The sequence below is a fragment of the Panthera onca genome, chromosome C2 (assembly GCF_046562875.1).
Source record: "Panthera onca isolate mPanOnc1 chromosome C2, mPanOnc1 haplotype 2, whole genome shotgun sequence".
Taxonomy (NCBI): domain Eukaryota; kingdom Metazoa; phylum Chordata; class Mammalia; order Carnivora; family Felidae; genus Panthera; species Panthera onca.
Genome location: NC_138347.1, coordinates 1,986,558 through 2,004,867, shown reverse-complemented (window position 1 = coordinate 2,004,867; position 18,310 = coordinate 1,986,558). Strand labels below are relative to the sequence as shown.

Here is an 18,310-nt window from a genome sequence, read left to right as displayed (position 1 = left end):
GGTGTTACATCCGCTTTGCATAAATCGGCAATAGGGTACCCAGGGGTGCCTTAATCAGCTGACACAGAAAAATACACACACAGCTGGAACGAGTCCACCTGCTGGACCCACACTTGCCAGCCCCAACCCGGAACCTTCTTTTCCCTCCTTTCTCCAGTGTTGTCCATTAGGTATAGCAACTGCCCGGCCTCAGTGGACACGTGGACATTCAGGAGGCGAAACACGGGTCACGTATCACACAGACCGCAAGGCTGGCATGGGGACAAGCGGGTTTGATCTGGGCTCTTCCCGAGACAGGATGCTCAGCTGCCCGCAGGGCCCCACCCACAGAACTTGTCCCTATCGATCCAAGATGCCACCTCTAATCTCCTCTGCCAGGAGCTGAGAGGTGGGAGAGGCGAACATGAAGGGGCAGTCCCTGCCCCCCGGGGACCTTTGTAATCAAAACACTGCTCTCCCCCGCCAGGCGAGATTATCTCTGCGATCGAGCCAGCTTCCCGTGTTCCCTTATCTCACGTCCTTCTGGCAAGTGAGAACAGGATGAGAGGATGAATCCGGCTGCAGGGGCCCCAGGCTGCAGGATGTGGAAAGTCCAAACCGCTCAGCACCTGGAGCTTCACCCGCCTTCCAATCCCGTTGTGTGCGACTCCTCCTTGATTCTATTAGCCTTCAAACGTGTGCACTGGGCCCAGGGATTCTGGAGTCGGAGCCGGAAAGGGCTGACACGTCAGGGCTATTGGCACAGGGAGGACTGGTAGTGTGCGGCTAGAGGAGAAGGAAGTTTATAGAACTAAGTGCTCCATTAGACGAGAAGACAGGTATCAGACCGACCAACTAACTTGGATTTAAGAAACTTGAATGCAGAAGGACAAGTTAATGTAATTGTACGTAATGTAACTCAGAGGAAGTGAAAACAAGACAAATAGAGGAAATCAATTGAAATCAAAGCTGCTTCTTTGAGAAGATGAATAAAATTGATAAGCTTCCAGCCAGACTGACAAGGGGGAAAAAACAAGAAGAAATAACTTACCAATATCGGGAGCAAAAGAGGGCTATTACCAACCATTTTCCACAAATTAAAAGGTTAAGGAGGGACCTCCACAAACAACGTTATGCTTATATATTCAAACCCTGTGTGAAATGGACCAATTCCTGAGTAGGCACAAATTCCTGAAACTCATTAAAGAAGAAAGATGACCAGAAAGTCCCGTATCTGCTAAAGAAAACTCCAGTTTCTTAGGAAATTCTCCCAGATATTTAAAGAAGACCAAACACTGACTCTACACAATCTTTTCTAGAAAGATTTCTAGAAAGTAGAAGAGGACGAACCCTTGCCAACTCCTTTCGCGAGGGCAGCACTGTCAAAATTGAAGACCTGGCAATAAAAGAAAACTACAGACCTATATCCTCATCACAGCAGACATGAAAATCCCGGATAAAATGTTAGCACACCAAATCCAGCAACATATAAAAAGGACAATCGTCACAACCAAGTGAGGTTTACCTAGGAATTCAAGACTGGCTCAAGATTCAAAAATCAATTAACGTGAGTACACAGAACCTCTCTGTGCTGGCTTTGCGATTTCCTGTAAATATCAAAATAAAAAGCATTAATAACCAATTAATGTAATTCACTGTATTAAGAGACTAAAAAAGAAAATGATGCAGTCATCTCAACAGGTACATGAAAAGCATTCCATGAAACCCAACATCCATTCATGATAAAATCTCTCAGTGATAAGAGGGAGCTTTATAGCCTGGGAAAGCTAATCTAGACAAAACCACCACGACCACGGTCCAACTGGCATGAATATTGAACGCCTCCCCCCAAGACCAGGGATGTGCTGGCATGCGCACCCACACCTCCTCGCTTGGCCCACTGGAGCCCAGCATCAACGAGCCCATCTAGCTCCGGATCTTGGCTTCTAAATGCCATCATCCGCTGAAAGAAGCAGGACTCCTTGGAGAAGGGGTGGATTGTAGGGAGGGGACGGGGAGAATTCGAGATGAGCTGGGACCAGAGTTGAGATGTTGGAAAGCTGCAGGTGTGCTGAAAGGTACAAGAGCCAAACGAAGGAGGTCCCAATGGTCAAAGCTGGGACAATTTGGACAACAAAATAAATAATGATGATACTGGATTATAACTCAAATAATACAACAAATACTCTCTAAGTCACATTGAAATAAATAAAAACATGTGAATAAGTGGAGGAGAAGGGGCAACTCCTCCTTATAGAAGGATTTCAGTTAATAAGTGGAGGTGGGATGGGGAAGTGGAAACTCACCATCAGAATACCACAGGGACCTTGTTGCAGGCACAGTCCCCAGAGGGACGCCAAAATCATTGGACAAACGTGGTATCTGCAAAGTTTCATAGAACCTCCCCCACCACAAATATTTATCAATTACATAGGGAAATATAACCATATCCCCTGTGACAAGACACATCAACATCATGTGCCCTTGTTTCACTGTGGGATTCTTTCCCCAAATATAATAACCTTGGTCTAGTTGTGACAAAACCTCAGACGACCCTAAATTTCTACAAGACACCTGGTCAGGGTTCTTCAAAACTGTCAAGACAGAAAGGATAAGGAAAGACCAAGAAACTCTCAGACTGAGTCTTCCCTACAAGACTAGGGAGACCTTACAAATGCAGCGTGGGGTCCCGGACCAGAGAGGGGACATTTGTGGGAAGTGGGTCTGTCCTCTAGTGACTAGTAACGTGCCAACATTGACTTCTAAGATTCGTCATCGATCTATGGGTATGTGAGATGTTACTAGAGGAAGCTGGGCGAGGGGCATCCGTAAATCTTCCGTCCTCTTTTTACAAGTATTCTGCCAACTGCACAAAACCAAACATTGTCCCGTGAGCTCAGCCACGCCTGGACAAGCAGATGTGTGTGTGCTGCTGGCCTGTCATGCCACGTGCTACCTGCACCCCGTCCTTCACTTGCTGCAGCCTGGAGTCCCCGAGAAAGGAGACCTGCTCGACATTTTCTTCCCTCCCAGGTTCTGGCTCTGGATCTGCTTCAACGCAGCTGCTCGCTCTGGGTGGAAATGTGTCCCCAGGAGGGTGCTGAAGCCCTAACTTCCGGTACCCGCAGATGTGACCTTAGTTGGAAAGGCGGTCTTCGTAGAGGATCAAGATACATTGAGGTCATTGGGGGAGAGGGATCCTAATCCAATACGACCTGGTGTCCTTGTAAAATGAGCGAATGTGGATGCAGACAGGCACCCAGGGAGGGTGCCGTGTGCAGATGCAGGCAGAAATCGGGAGATGCTTCTACAAGCCGAGGAACCCCCAGATTGCCAGCGAACACCAGAAGCTGGGAAAGCGCGGGACAGGTTCTCCCTCGTGGCCTCAGGAAGAATCAACCCTGCCGATCCTTGATCTCAGACCCCCAGCCTCCAAACGGTGAGAGAACGAATCTGTTGTTTAAGCCACGGTCTGTGGTGCTTCGTTACTGTGACCGACTGAGCGCCACATACAAACCATGGCTCATCGCTATTTAGAAACCAAATAACCTGCCAAGCACAGAGGCACGTGACTGTGCTCAGCCAGCAGGGCACTCCGCGGAAGCACTCGCCCCAGACCAGGACCTAGGACCCAGCACCCAACACACAGGGATTCTACCTTGGCCCCCGGTGACCCCTGCTAAAACAACAAGAAACCACACTCCACCCCCAAGTTTTCTTTCTCCAACTAAACACAGGGAAAGACTCCCAAGCCAATTTCCTGAGTTCTGTGAACGGAGCAAGGACCTCTGGAAGGAAAACAGCTGTGGCTGGTTCTGCAAGGAACCAACATTCAAAAATCTTGGCACCCCGGGTGGGAGGGTGTGGGGAGCCTGCTGCTAGGACAGCACAAGCCAGGAGGGTGTGAAGAGAAAACCAGAGAACCTGGCACACACTCGCATTAGGGGTTTTCATCTCTGTGTTGCCTGAAATCCTCTCACATGCCCCACTGATATCGCCGCCGAGGGGTGTAATCTGTTGCTTACATCCTGTGTGAGCAGAGATATTTTCCTCACCCTCTCTGGGCTTTCGCGTCCTCCCCATGGTCAGATTAATAGGACTCATGCCTACGATATTTACAAGGACTGGTAATAATGGCAAAGGGCAAGCACATTCTGATCACTGAATGTGTGGGGCACAGGTGGATTGGTCAGAACATAAAGACACTGTCATGATTTCTGGGTATTTTAGCAGTGTTTTAAAAATTATGTTTGGAAGACTGATGTGTTGGAGTCCTTGCAGGAAGTACTGATTCTCTTCCAACGATTATAAAATCAAGAAGGATTTTAAGTGAAGGTGTCTGAGAGTTGCCTACAACTCGACCGCAGAAGAGGCAGAGATTGTCCAGGATTCCAGAGTACCCGCCATGTCGAAAGCCTGGTTCCAGGATGGATGAGAATGTTCATCACACAGGTTTTCAGACACCAGCTCAGTGTGCCAACTGTAATACATGGGACAAGAGAGTAAAGATCATCCAAAGATTGAGAATTCTGGGGGAGAGTCTTCTTTAAAATAAAGTGCTGCTCCCCTGCTGTGGCCCAGCAGAGATGGCCATTCGTGATCAAGGCAATCAGTGTGCTTACCGAAGTCAACTCTGAGTGCAGAAAGTAATTTGCTAGGCAGGGAGCAAACCTCACCAAGATATCCAACGCTGTTACCCATTTCCATTGGCCATTTGGGTGGGGCCTCATCTCATGAAGAATTCGTTTACAAAAAACAAAACTCTCTTCATTGGTCTTTCATTCACTAAGAGATATTATTTCAATTTCTAACTTAGCGACAATACAAATGTTGATGACTCAAGAGACAAAGACCGTGACTAGAGGTCATATCTACCCCCTTGAATAACTGGTGCTTCTCACTAGGCACAGAGACCAGCACCTTTGGGATGCCCCTGTCTGCATCCTCAGAGACTGGAACAAAGACCTAATGTTCCCACGCCCTTGAATGGACCCTGATCTGTGAAATTCATTATCACCAGGTGAAGCACTTCCTTAGCCTGTTTTAGACCCTTACAGAGCAGTCTGATTGAATATATTTAACCTGGAGAATTTGTAAGGCCCATAACTAAGCACACGCTTCTGCCTCTCAGACTGGCTTCAGACTCTTTACACATGTCCCATTTCTCCCAAGAAATGCCCTCTGTTCATTTACTCACTAGAAACCATCAGCAATGCCAGGATGAAAGTCCAAGCACCTCCCTTGACCACTCTTACCCACAAAATTCTTAGCTGTGAATCTGGATTTTGCTTCCACATATGGGGCCCTCAATTGGGGCTTGATATACTTACCATGGGGTATGTGCAAACAGGACTCCACTGAACCTTGGTTGGGATGTGGGGTTGTTGATGTTTCTCATGGAGCTCAGAGCCTCAGAAAAGTTAGGCTGAGGCTCCGGCACCCATTATAAGAGTTCTACAGGGAGACTGTTGGTTGCATGCTCCAGTTCTGGGCAGCAGGTATGTGTCAGTTTGGAATTGAGTCTAGCTGGAGCATTTCCCAGAGTGAAAAAGGCAGACTCAGTTTCAGAGTCAGGGAAGATCTTGAGCAGTTAAAGAGGAAAGCAAGGGATTGTCTAGAAAAGAAACAGAAGTCTCAAAAACAAGGAGTGGGGCTTTGGTTTGGGTCACGATGGACCTGACTTGTCCTCCCACCTTAAATAAGTAGAAGATGGGACAAAGGATACAAGAAACCCATTTTTAGACATTGGACAACTGACAGTGCAGATCCCTGGGAGAAGAAAAGCAGAGGGGGTGAACCCTACGATTGCCCAGGCTCAAGGGCCAAGAGAGTCTCTAGGCCACAGTACACAGAAGGGAATGCTATCAGCAATGTGTTTTGTCGAGCTGAAGAGAGGGAAATCAGGGTCAAGGAGGCTGAGGCACCGGGAATTTATGAGGGCAGACACAGGAGAAGAGGCAAATATATAGCAAAATGCTCCATGGGAACCCCCTGAGACCACTGTCGATACCAAGCCATCCATTCAGAGCTCAGAACCCCATGAGGCTGGACAGTAATAACCATGGAGCTCAAAGGTGAACAATTCCCAGAGTTTATGCAAGGCTGAGAGACACCGGAGTTCCAAACAACCAGAGTGGAGAGACCTCATTGAGTACCAGAGACATTCAGTACAGATCCCAGAAATCACATGATAGTTGTGCTAAACCTGCCTGAGAATAAAGGCCTCTCTAGATCAGCCGTAACAAAATGTAGAAACAAGCACAGAAGCATCACAATCATCAAGCCTTCCCATAGGTGGTAACTGCCAGACAGAACAAAGCCCAGCACTCCTTAAAAGAAGGAAACAAAGTACGATAGTCAACAGTATGAGAACATTATTTAACTGAAATCCAGAAACCAATAAAAATTGCTAGAAACATTAAGAAGAGGAAAATCTAACTCATAATCAAGAGACAAAACAGTTTCTAGAAATAAACCCAGAAATAACAGTTGATGGAATTAGCAGACAAGGTAGTAAAAACAACTACGATAAATATGTTCGAGGAGTTCAAGGAAAAAATGAACACAATGAGGAGAGAAATGTAAGGTACAAAAGAGAACTGAATGGAGCTCCAAGAGCTGGAAAACATAATATTAACAATAAAAAAATTTAAAGGATGAATTTACACTCAGTATAAGGATTACTGACCTAAAAGACATAATCAGAGAAATTACCCAAAACAAAAGACAGTAAGAAAAAAAAATTAAATTAACAGAGCCTCAGTGATCTGAGGAACAATATTAAGTGGTCTAACATACATATAATTGGAGTACCTGAGAAAAAGTTCAGGAGGTGGGAGACAAAAAATATTTAAAGAGATAATGGCCAAATAACTCTTCCAAATTTGATGAAATTGAGAGATATATGGAAAACTTGAGAAACAATATATACTAACATGACCTTGTTGACATTTATTCCATCCAACAACAGTAGAGTTCACATTTTTTCAAGTGTATATAGAACATTCACCAAAATAAATCGTATGCTGGGCCATAAAACAAGTCTTAGTGTATTTAATAGGATTGAAATCATACCGAGAATGTTGTTTGACCACAGCAAAATCAGAAATCATGAACAGAAAGATATCTGGAAAACTGAAAAATATTTGGCTATTAAATAACAAACTTCAAAATAGTCCATGAGTCAAAGAAGAAATCACAATGGAAAATTGGAAATATTTTAAATAAAATAAAAATAAGCTTTATGGAATGCAACTCACACAATATATAGAAGGAAATATGTAGGCTTTATTTATATTAGAAAATAAGGAAGGCCTATAATCAATTATCTAAGCTTCTACTTTAAGAAGCTACAAAAGAAGCACAATTTGAACCCAAAATAAGTAGAGGGAAGGAAATAATTGAGAAGTGTAGAAATCTACCAAATAGAAAATGGACAAACAAGAGACGAAATTAATAAACCTAAGTCTAATTTTCTGAAAGATCACCAAAATTGATAAACTTCTACCTTGCCCAGTCAAGAAAAAGAAAAGAAAGAAAGAAAAGGAAATAAATTAACAATATCAGGAATAAAGAAAGGGTTATCACTAGAGATTCTATAGCCACTAAAAGAATGATAAAAGGGGTGCCTGGGTGGCTCAGTCGGTTGAGCGTGCAACTTCAGCTCAGGTCATGATCTTGCGGTTCATGAGTTCAAGCTCCACGTCAGACTCTGTGCTGACAGCTCAGAGCCTGGAGCCTGCTTCAGATTCTGTGTCTCTCTCTCTCTGCCCCTCCCCTGCTCATGCTCTGTGTGTATCTCTCTCTCTCAAAAATAAATAAACATTAAAATTTTTAAAAAGAACAATAAAAGAAGAAGGCAATTTTATGCTGATACATTCAACAACTGAGGTGAAATGGACAAATAACTGGAGAGATATAAATTATAAATACGAATACAAGAAGATACAGAAAAACAAAATAGCCCTCTATCAGTTGAAGTAACTGAATTATAGTTAAGAACCTTCCCACAAAGAAAATACCAAGCCCAGTCCTAAGGAATATACAAAAAAGCTATTAGAATTCATAAATGTAGTTACCAAGGTTACAGGATACAAGGTAAATACACACAAATTAATTAAATTTCTACATGTTAGCAATGAATACTTGGAAATGTAATAAATAAACCATTATCTAAAACATTGCAAAGTGAAGTAATAGAGAAACTTAACATATGTACAACATCTATCTACTAAAAAATGACAAAATATTGTGGAAAAAAGTCATCCTAAGTGACTGGAAATATATACTATGTTTATAAACTGAAAGACTTGGTTTTGTTACAATATCACTTCCTTCCAAATTCACCTACAAGTTTAATGCAATTCCAATAAAAATCCCAGCAAATTCTTCCTTAGAAAGCAATGAGCTGATTCTAAAATATATTCTAAAATCAACACAGAAATGTAACGGACCTAGGATAGCCAACCAATTTTGAAAAAGGAAAGAGGAATTGGTCGACTAAGTGCTGGAATTCAAGACTTAATTTGAAGCGCCATTGATGGAGACACGTGTTGTTGGTGCAAGGACAAATGCAGAAGAAGATGAGAGAACAGCGTCCAGAAATAGACGCACACGTACACACGGTCAATGGAATTTTTGGCAAGGATACTTCAATGGCGAAAGGATAACCCTCTCGACAAATGATGCTCGCCAACCAACAGCACATTCAAAAATTAACTAGAAAGGGATTATAGAACTTGACATAAAAGTTAAAGCCACGGAGTATCTTGGAAGTACGCACAGGACAAAACTGGTGTGACCCTGCGTGTAGACAAAGATTCCTCAGCACCACCGAAGAAAGGGAATTCATTGAATTTCATCAGAATTAAAGATGCCAGCCTCTCCAAAAGCACGGTCAAGAACATGAAAAGTCTAGCCACAGGTGGAGGAATTTGCAATACACACGTATGACAAATGCATGGTACCTGGAATACATAAAGAACACTTAACAATTAATAAGGGTCACCTGGGCGATTCAGTCAGACAAGCGTCTGACTTCAGCTCAGGTCATGATCTCTCAGTTCGTGAGTTCCAGACCCGCGTTGGGCTTTCTGCTGACAGTGCACGAGCTTGCTTCAGATTGTCTCTCCTTCCCTCTCCCTCCTCCCCCGCTCGCACTCTGTCTCTCTCTCTCTCAAAAAAGAATAAACAAGCATTTTTAAAAATTTTTAAGTTGAACAGTGAATAAGAACTCGAACAATCCAATTATGGAAAACGGGCAGAGGATTTGAACAGATGCTTCGCTGAATGGGAAAGAGGCAGGTGAGCCACTGACCTACCCCCCACAGATCCGTCAGCAGGAGATGCAAATATCACTGTGCCCACTGCCCTTGCCACGGACCCAGTACGCCCACCCTTAGGTATTGACCCAAGAGAGGTGAGAGCACACAGAGTCCAGGTGTTTGCAGTGGGATCATCCATAATCATAAACACCCCGAATGTACCTCGATGGGCAAACAAACAACTGTGACGGATCCATTCAATAAAACATGACCCTGCAATTAAGAAGGAATTCGCTGCGAGTATCCACAACAAAGGGACAAGTAAAGGAAGCCAGACCCCGGGCACGCACAGTGTTGCCTCTTTTCAAGGCACTCCTTCAGTAACACAGCAGAGCAGTGGTGCCCGGCTGTGGCCAGCGGTGGTGGCTGGGAAGGGACACAAAGAAACCTTTGGAGGGAAATCTTGACACAAGTGGAGGCTGCAAGATGAAGACCTTTCTCAAAACTCATCAAACTGAACAGTGAAATAGGGTGCATCTGATTACATGTAAATTGCGCCTCAAAAAGGCAATTTTAATGGAAGTATTAGCAAAACACTGGTAAGTGGGGAGGGAGAAGGGTTTGGGCAAGGAAAATGCAGCAGGCGGGGCATGAGGCATGGGGTGGAAGGTGGCAGGGTTTCAGGGAAGGAGACTGAGGTCCTGGGGACAGCAGCGGCTCCCTTTGTGGGTTCTGGCCATGGCCACAGCCGTGGGGAGAGGAAGCAGCGCGGGGGAAGGGGGCCGACACCCAGTCCCCGTGGGGGGTTCAGGAAGGGTGGAAGTCGGTCTGATCCTTCACCGGTAGGGGACTCCGGTCCCGGGTTTGCAACAGCTCTGGAACCCTGGTGGGTGACTTCCTGCATATCCCCGCCCTTGTCTGCAGCTGCCCTCACGTGCGGCCAATGTCACCCAGAGGTCAGAGCAGACTGTCACCTACAGCACTCGGTACATCGTGGCCTGACGGGGTCCTCAGTTCACAGGGAGGGCCCTGCACCATGACTCCGTGTCCCTCATAGCCCCCCGGGCGGAGCCCAGCCTACCAGATGGTGGCCCCAGAGTCTGGCCCGGGACCGCCTGGGGGTCCTGCCACCCACCCTCATACTTTGTTTCAAACCTAGTCGATTTCCATGAGAGGCTGGAGCACTGCCTGCCCCGCTCCGTCACCTTTCTGCTAAATGGGTAGAGCCGGCGGGAGGACCACAGGGCGACCCCAGGCCCGTAGAGGCTGTGAGCCTGGAGCCCCCAGGCCTGCTTGTCTGGGCCCGGTTTGCCCGGATGGGGCAGTGGGTGGAAACGGGCCAGGCCACGACCCGTGGGCAGGTGACCAGCCTGGGAAGCCCTGGGCACCGGGCCCACCGGCACGGAGCTTCCTGGGCCAGGGCGTGAGTCCCACCCGTGGCCCTGCCCACACGAGGTAGGCCCGCCTCTGGGACTGCTCAGTCCCTCGTTCCTAGAAATGTTTGTGGCTGGAAGAGACCATGTCTGGGCCAAACCCCGGGGTCCCCGCACCCCCATGAGGGTCACATGAAAGGAAGCAGATCAGCTGGCAAAGTGAGTTTATTGGGGTACCCAAGGAGGTACTGACAGGTTAGGAGTCGAGGTCAAGTGACCTGAGCAGAGAAAGGGGGAGGGAAGGACAGGTGACCCAGAACAGGTGCAGGTGCCCCCTGGGAGCAGAAGCTCCAGGAAGCCGCGGGGTCAGCGTTCCTGGGAGGCAGGAGGTCAAGGTCAGGTCAGGAGAGTGGACACACGGAGGACCCCGTCCTGGGTGGGGGCAGTCACCTAACACAGGTCAGGACTGACTGAGGGGTGGCCGGGAGGACCACAGTCACCAGGTGGGACCTGAGCCCAGCTGGCCCTGGGGGGACGTGCCCATCAGCAGCAGGACTGGCCCGAGGCGGGGCCGAAGCAGGCAGGGCGGGCGCACGCGGGGCGGCAGAGCAGGGACACGCAGGAGGCTGGGCGGCAGTGGGAGGAGGCAGGGGCACAGCAGGCTGGCCTGCACACGGGGCGGCAGAGCAGGGACACGCAGGAGGAGGGTCTGCAGCAGGGGCTGGGCTGGCAGCAGGAGGGGGCTGAGCAGGGGGAGTCCTCGCAGCAGACAGGGGTGCAGCAGACGGGCTTGCAGCACACAGGGGTGCAGCACACGGGCTTGCAGCAGACAGGGGTGCAGCACACGGGCTTGCAGCATGCAGGGGTGCAGCAGTCTTCCTGGCAGGGGGAGGAGGTGCAGCAGGATGGCTGGCAGCATGAAGAGGTTGTGCAGGGGGAGTCCTCACAGCAGACAGGGGTGCAGCAGACGGGCTTGCAGCACACAGGGGTGCAGCAGACGGGCCTGCAGCACACAGGGGTGCAGTACACGGGCTTGCAGCACACAGGGGTGCAGCACACGGGCTTGCAGCACGCAGGGGTGCAGCAGATGGGCTTGCAGCACGCAAGGGTGCAGCAGTCTCCCTGGCAGGGGGAGGAGGGGCCGCACAGGAGGGTCAGGCAGGGGGCCGGGGCGCGGCACGGGGGCTCGCAGCAGCTCTCTGGGCAGTCGTCCACCTGCCAGGAGGAGTCGGGGCAGGAGTCCGAGGCCCCGGGCAGGCAGACGCGGCTGCCATAGCTCAGGTCGCTGGAGCAGACGGACAGGGTGGACGCGGCCATGGCGGGGGCGGTGGGGCTGCAGGAGGGAGTGGGTGTGGGTGTGTGAGTGTGTGAGAGTGTGTGAGGTGCCTTAGGCTGACGGCTTTTATACCCTCCTGGCTCTTGTGTCCCAGGCCCCACAGCCTCTAGTTCCGGCTCCCAGGCTGCATTAGGGATGTTTATTTGCCTGGATGTTGTCCGCAGCTCGTAAATCTCCCAGAGCCTCTGACTCAGAGCAGGTCCCATTGTGTCCCAGGGGAGCGGGAGTGGGATGGACAAGGCCCCAACCCTGGGTCTCCAAGCAGGGGTGGAGGGTGTCGGGTAAGTGTGTTGAGACCGTCCTGGGGACACCAGCCGGGGCAGCCCCAGGGCAGTGCTCACTTGGCGGGAGGACCGCGTTCGGGGGTTTCTCTGTGGTTCAAGCGCCTCTTCCCCTGGGGATTAGGCGCTAGAGGTCACAACACGGTGGAAAGGACACGCTCACATCTGGGGGCTGAAACCGGAAGGCAGGCGCCACCTCGTTCCACGTCAGCCGGGGCTGTGTGGTGGCATCTCAAGGTCGGGGCTTTCTGCACATGTCCTCGCGTGACCGTGCACACGTCACAAGCAGTGATTTGGGGTTACGAGTAAATTTTCGCGAGTAGGTGAACCACAAATAAAGAATCCATGAACAATGAGATTGACTCTATCCACCCATCCTCTCTCTACATCTCTTCTCTCTCTACATGTGTACATATGCATAGAATGGATTTGTGTGTACCCGTTTGCAAAATACAGACTGTATTGTGTTCTACCCACTTGGCTTTTTCATAAGTTAATACAACGTGCAGCTCCCGTGAATATGTAACGATTTCTCTTTCTAGTTTGCAGCTGCGTAGAACTTCACACTGTCCTGTGTATTGACTTGTATTCTTTCCCATCTTTGGCCTTCCATCATTCTCGTGCCCTTATATTTAGGATCTAGCTCTTGGGTTCAGCACACAGGTTTTTCGTGATTTCCATGCAGACTAACAGTCCTTATTTGCAAATCGAACTGTTTAATACTTTACATTTAATTTCATTATTGATAATTGGGTTTATGTCTACTATCTGAGTGCATGTCTTCTTCTATTTCTCTCAAATTTTTATGTTCCTTTTAAAAATCATTTCCTGGGGTGCCTGGGTAGCTCAGTCGGTTGAGCGTCCGACTTTGGCTCAGGTCATGATCTCGCGGTTTGTGAGTTCGGGCCCCGCGTCGGGCTCTGTGCTGATGGCTTAGAGCCTGGAGCCTGCTTCAGATTCCGTGTCTCCCTCTCTCTCTGCCCCTCCCCCACTCATGCTCTGTCTCTCTCTCTCTCTCTCTCAAAAAATAAATACACATTGAAAAAAATTTAAAACTCATTTCCTGACTGCTTTGGGTATTTTTTATCACTTATCTCCCGTCTTTCACTCAATACTAGTTCACGCGGTTTGGGGATTGTCTCGGCGGCTGCCCCAGAGGCCACAGCGTACCTTCCTGGGATATTCAAGTCTGAGGGACCTGGGCGCTTGGGCCGCTTCCAGAGCAACAGCCTAAGGGCCTCGTCCATCTCATGATGCGTGGTTTCATTTCCACTTACAGTTTAGAGCCCATGGGAAATTGTAAATATGATACACATTGTAACGTTGTGAATGGAAACGTGGGCCATTTGTCACTTCAACTGTGCGTCTGTTTACCCTTCCAGGCTCTCTTCAACCTTCCTGCATTTCTGTCCTTCGCCATCCTACCCGAAACCCTCCCTTGGGAGTTACTTTAAAGTGGATCTTCCGGTGTGGCCCGTGCTCCATTTCTGTTGGTCTGGCGATGTGTTGGGGCACCTTCACCTCTGGGTGGCGCTCTTGGGGAGCAATATTCCACTTGTGCAGCCCTTTCCTTTGCCCTTAAACACGCCGCCCCACTGTTCCATTCCCGCTGTCTGGCCCTTCCGCCACCCGTGCTACCGCAACACCCACCTAAGAGCGCCGCTCCTGTTCTCTTCAGTCTAGAATGTCTACTTGTCTCTTCATGCATGTTTCAGTTTTACGGTGTCATACCCGTTTCCCTGAGCACATTCACCACCATTGTTTTGCAAGTCTCTGTCCGAGGACTCCACCCCTGTCATCTCAGGTTTGTTTCTATCATCTGTTTTTTCTGTTGGCATGACTGTAATTCTTGATTGAATGTTTGACATCGTCTATGAAAAATTCTGGCAGCTGTGGATGAGTTTGTCTCCTTCCGAAGAGTTTCACCTCTCGCTCTGGCTGGTGGCCTGAGTGGGGGCAAGGGACTCACTGACGTGAGGCTGCTCCTGGGATTTAGCTGTCCAGGCGTCCACCCAGAGCCACTCTGCCTTGGCCAGTCATCAGAGTCGTTGCCTCCTTGGTTGAGGCTGTAAAGGCTCTGCTCAGGCTGTCCTGGCTTTCTACTGGCTTCCTCAGCATCTTTCCCGCATGGCATGAAAGCATGCCAAATGCCTGGACATTTAACCGGCAGCTTTGGGGCTCCCCCTGGTGCCCGCCACTGATCTAGGCTTGTCCCCTAGAGTCCGCGCTGCCTCTGCTGCCACAGTTCTGTCCACCCCCCCTAGGTTTCTAGAAGCTCTGCCGGCCTCTCTATGTGCTAGTTACTTCCCCTCGAACCCCACACCAAGATTCATCAATGGTACCTCAGGAAAAGCCATTCAGAGACGCCAGCTCGCCTCTCGGAAGTCACCCCATCTCCACCTGTTGACTCTCAATGCTGAGTCTCATCAGCAGCCTTCAAAGGCTTTACGCAGACGTTTTTGTATTTTATGCTGTCCTCGGCAGGAGCGTATTGGAAGGCAAACACCCCCCCCGCCCCTTGCTCGGCCACGCGCATCCAGCTTATGGATCAGTTCCTGTAGCTCCAGAGGGGCCTGAGCACAGGATGCCAGGCTCGACTCTACCCTATTTTTATAGCTCGAGACATACAGAAAGACGACTCGGCCCGCAGTTTAACTGCATTCTCACAACCCCTTCCTGGACTGTCATGAACCCCTCTCACCGGGGTAAGAACCATTGCTGGAAAGAGAAGGGCGGAAGGGAAAGGTGAGAATTTGAGCCCAGGGACTTCCCGGGGCGGGGGCGTCACAGTCCCTCCCACCGGGGTGCCTCTCCTGCCCTGCTGCTGAGTCGGCTTCTCTCTGGTATCACAGGGCACCGAGAGCCTGCCTCCTTGGCCCACAAGGCTCCCTGTGCCGGGCCAGCAGGGCCCAGTGCAGGTTTCATTCTGGTGCTAGCCCACATTTCCAGCACACGGTGGGGAGGCCGTGGCTCCACAGTGAATAAACTCATGCTTGGAAGGTTCCAGGGCCGGAGAGGATGGAAACTCATCCAGCAGAGGACCCCCAAAGCACGTGGTGGCCACTTGGATAGCATCTGCAGAAGAAAGGAAGGGGCCTGCGTGACGTTCCTGGCTGCAGTCACCCGAGGCATTTTTCAGTTCACAATCAAGAAAATCAACGGGATTTGATCAGCGCAAAAGCAGGCACTGTTTTCCATACAGAGGCTCAGCTGAGGCTACGCCTTCTTCAGGGAGAAAACAGGGGGTCCGTTTGTACTCATGCTTCACAGCGTCTGGGGTAAATCCAAGTGGGAATCAGAAGGCCACGGACAGATGGCATCTCCGGCCTCAGTGAGTGCTCAGGCAGAGGACAGGGGCATGCACGGCCACCCAAGGACACCTGACTGTCCCACCTTTCCCTGCCTGCCACCTGCACCAGTGCCCTCAGGCACCACACAGAGTTCCGGGGGGTCATGACCAGGAAAGTTCTGGCCGCACACCCCCGTCGACCCTGGTTCCTCTAGCCTGGCACTCTGGAAGCTGTGCCACCCTGACAAGCGGATCCCCCCCGTGAGCGCAAAACCCATCCACGTGCCTCAAAAGGGCGGAAGGAATTAGAATATCTGGATTTCTTACGCAGCCACAGAACATGGTATTTGCACACTCACACCTTTTCTCGCTCAACGCACGTTCTGGATGCTCAGGGTGCGTCAACAGACTCAAAAATGTACGAGGAGTTTTATAGCTAAGCAACATCTCATGGAACCAAACATAAACCTGGAACTAATGAGAGTCCCCTGGGCTGCAAACACCAACAAGGAAGGAGGCGTGTGAGCCGTCGGCTGGGACAACACGCAGCCGGGAGTATAAAAGCCGACAGACAGCCGGAGCTCCTCACACACTCACACACACACACTCACACACACTCACACACACACCGCCTCCTGCAGCCCCACCGCCCCCGCCATGGCCGCGTCCACCCTGTCCGTCTGCTCCAGCGACCTGAGCTATGGCAGCCGCGTCTGCCTGCCCGGGGCCTCGGACTCCTGCCCCGACTCCTCCTGGCAGGAGGACGACTGCCCAGAGAGCTGCTGCGAGCCCCCGTGCCGCGCCCCGGCCCCCTGCCTGACCCTCCTGTGCGGCCCCTCCTCCCCCTGCCGGGGAGACTGCTGCACCCCTGCGTGCTGCAAGTCTGTCTGCTGCACCCCTGTGTGCTGCAAGCCCGTGTGCTGCACCCCTGCGTGCTGCAAGCCCGTCTGCTGCACCCCTGTGTGCTGCAAGCCCGTCTGCTGCACCCCTGTCTGCTGTAAGGACTCCCCCTGCACAACCTCTTCATGCTGCCAGCCATCCTGCTGCACCTCCTCCCCCTGCCAGGAAGACTGCTGCAAGCCCGTGTGCTGCACCCCTGTCTGCTGCAAGCCCGTGTGCTGCACGCCTGTGTGCTGTGAGGACTCCCCCTGCTCAGCCCCCTCCTGCTGCCAGCCCAGCCCCTGCTGCAGACCCTCCTCCTGCGTGTCCCTGCTCTGCCGCCCCGTGTGCAGGCCCGCCTGCTGCACCCCTGTCTGCTGCAAGCTCTTCTCCTGCACCCCTGTGTGCTGCGAGGACTCCCCCTGCACAACCTCTTCATGTTGCCAGCCGTCCTGCTGCACCTCCTCCCCCTGCCAGGAAGACTGTTGTACCCCTGTGTGCTGCAAGCCCGTGTGCTGCACCCCTGTGTGCTGCGAGGACTCCCCCTGCTCAGCCTCCTCTTGCTGCCAGCCCAGCCCCTGCTGCAGGCCCTCCTCCTGCGTGTCCCTGCTCTGCCGCCCTGTGTGCCCTCGCCCTGCCTGCTGTGCCCCTGCCTCCTCCTGCTGCACCCCTGCCTCCCCCTGCCGGCCCAGCTGCTGCCGCCCGGCCTCCTGCGTGTCCCTGCTCTGCCGCCCCGTGTGCAGGCCTGCCTGCTGCGCCCCTGCCTCCTCCTGCTGCCGCCCGGCCTCCTGCGTGTCCCTGCTCTGCCGCCCTGTGTGCCCCCGCCCTGCCTGCTGCACCCCTGCCTCGGGCCAGGAGTGTTGCCGCTGAGCGATCTTTTTAAGGGCATCCTGAATCTCGAGAGCTCCTCCACACACTGTGGGCTCTTTACAAAGCACCGAGACAGGTGTCAGCTCCCCTTTCCCGGGTCCCTGCAGTGGACACCGGTCACCAACCCCATTTTGCATCTGTCCTCCTACAAACAGCTCACTCATTTGCTCAAGTGCTGACTTCCCAAATCAGCGTGCCCTGCCTCCTCAGCCTGGGTTGGCAGTGACCCCAGCCGGGCTTCCCGCAGCCTTCGGACCGTATGTGGAGTGGAGGGAGAGAAGATACGGTATCCGCAGCGTCACCCCTGGACCCTGTGTGGCCCCTGCTCCCCCACTGATTCCCGAGCTGGTTTCTTTATCGTCCCTCATCCCGCGAGCTATCGGTTCCTCCAATAAATTCTTTTCTTTATCAACTTAACCAGGATGCATTTCTGTGCTTTCCAACAAAGACCCCTGCCTGACATCCCCCACGAGCGTGGTCTGTGGTTTTCCCCAGGCCCGCGTGTTCCCGGCCTTCGGCGGTCCAGGCGGTGCCTCTGGATGCCACGGGCCCTGTGTAGTTGGGAGTTAGCACCGCAGGCCCGGCACGGCCGCCCTTAGGCCTGCTCACAGCATGAGCCCTTGGCTGTTGTCTGGGAGTGTGGATTTTGGGGTTCCCACCCAGGTGATAGGAGGGCCCCAATGGGCATACACTGTGCAAATACCATGGCTTGTGCTGAATACCTGCTCTGCCTGGGGGTCTGGAATTTGGGTACGAGCCAGGCAGAGGGTGCCCATGTGACCGGGTCCTGATAGAAACCGTGATCTCTGATGGGTCCCGGGGTGGGGGCGGGAGTGGGGGGCGACACATCACATGTGTTGTCACAGCTCGTATGACTCCACTGGGAGGGGCTCTGGAAACGTGTGCCTGGTGTCCCTCGACTTTCCCCCGTGCGCCTTTGTGCTGTGTGTGCTGAGTCGTGTGAGGTCCCCCCGCAAATCACCAAATCCTGGGGATCCCCCCCCACCGTCAGATTGGCGGAAATGTCCAAGTCTGACAAC

The 18,310-nt window shown here is 51.3% G+C and overlaps 3 protein-coding genes across 5 annotated transcripts in view; 1 reads left to right on the top strand and 2 right to left on the bottom strand.

The window, feature by feature from the left end:
* Positions 1-18,310, bottom strand: part of TSPEAR (thrombospondin type laminin G domain and EAR repeats) — a 155,809-nt gene that overhangs the window by 61,594 nt on the left and 75,905 nt on the right. The window lies entirely within an intron of this gene.
* Positions 11,105-11,953, bottom strand: LOC144617340 (uncharacterized). The gene has a single exon (XM_078452600.2). The coding sequence runs from the start codon at positions 11,930-11,932 to the stop codon at positions 11,159-11,161; it is 774 nt and encodes a 257-aa protein (XP_078308726.2). The 5' UTR covers positions 11,933-11,953; the 3' UTR covers positions 11,105-11,158.
* On the top strand, positions 16,140-17,573 carry LOC132682831 (uncharacterized). Of its 3 annotated transcripts, none has more exons than XM_060638011.3 (3): positions 16,140-16,421; positions 16,494-16,659; positions 16,810-17,573. In XM_060638011.3, exons 1-3 carry the CDS (start codon positions 16,179-16,181, stop codon positions 17,268-17,270), a joined length of 870 nt encoding a protein of 289 aa, XP_060493994.2. In that variant the 5' UTR covers positions 16,140-16,178; the 3' UTR covers positions 17,271-17,573. The 3 variants fall into 3 exon arrangements, with proteins under 3 accessions (XP_060493994.2, XP_081652665.1, XP_081652664.1); XM_081796539.1 differs by having other exon boundaries at positions 16,140-16,436; positions 16,524-16,724; positions 16,848-17,573; XM_081796538.1 differs by having other exon boundaries at positions 16,140-16,694; positions 16,833-17,573.

Excerpts from the sequence above, each read along its gene's own strand:
- LOC132682831 (XM_081796538.1), top strand. The coding sequence starts at position 16,179 with ATGGCCGCGTCCACCCTGTCCGTCTGCTCCAGCGACCTGAGCTATGGC. Across the intron at positions 16,695-16,832 it reads CAGCCCCCTCCTGCTGCCAG|TCTTCATGTTGCCAGCCGTC; the intron begins CCCAGCCCCTGC and ends CCCTGCACAACC.
- LOC144617340 (XM_078452600.2), bottom strand. The coding sequence starts at position 11,932 with ATGGCCGCGTCCACCCTGTCCGTCTGCTCCAGCGACCTGAGCTATGGC.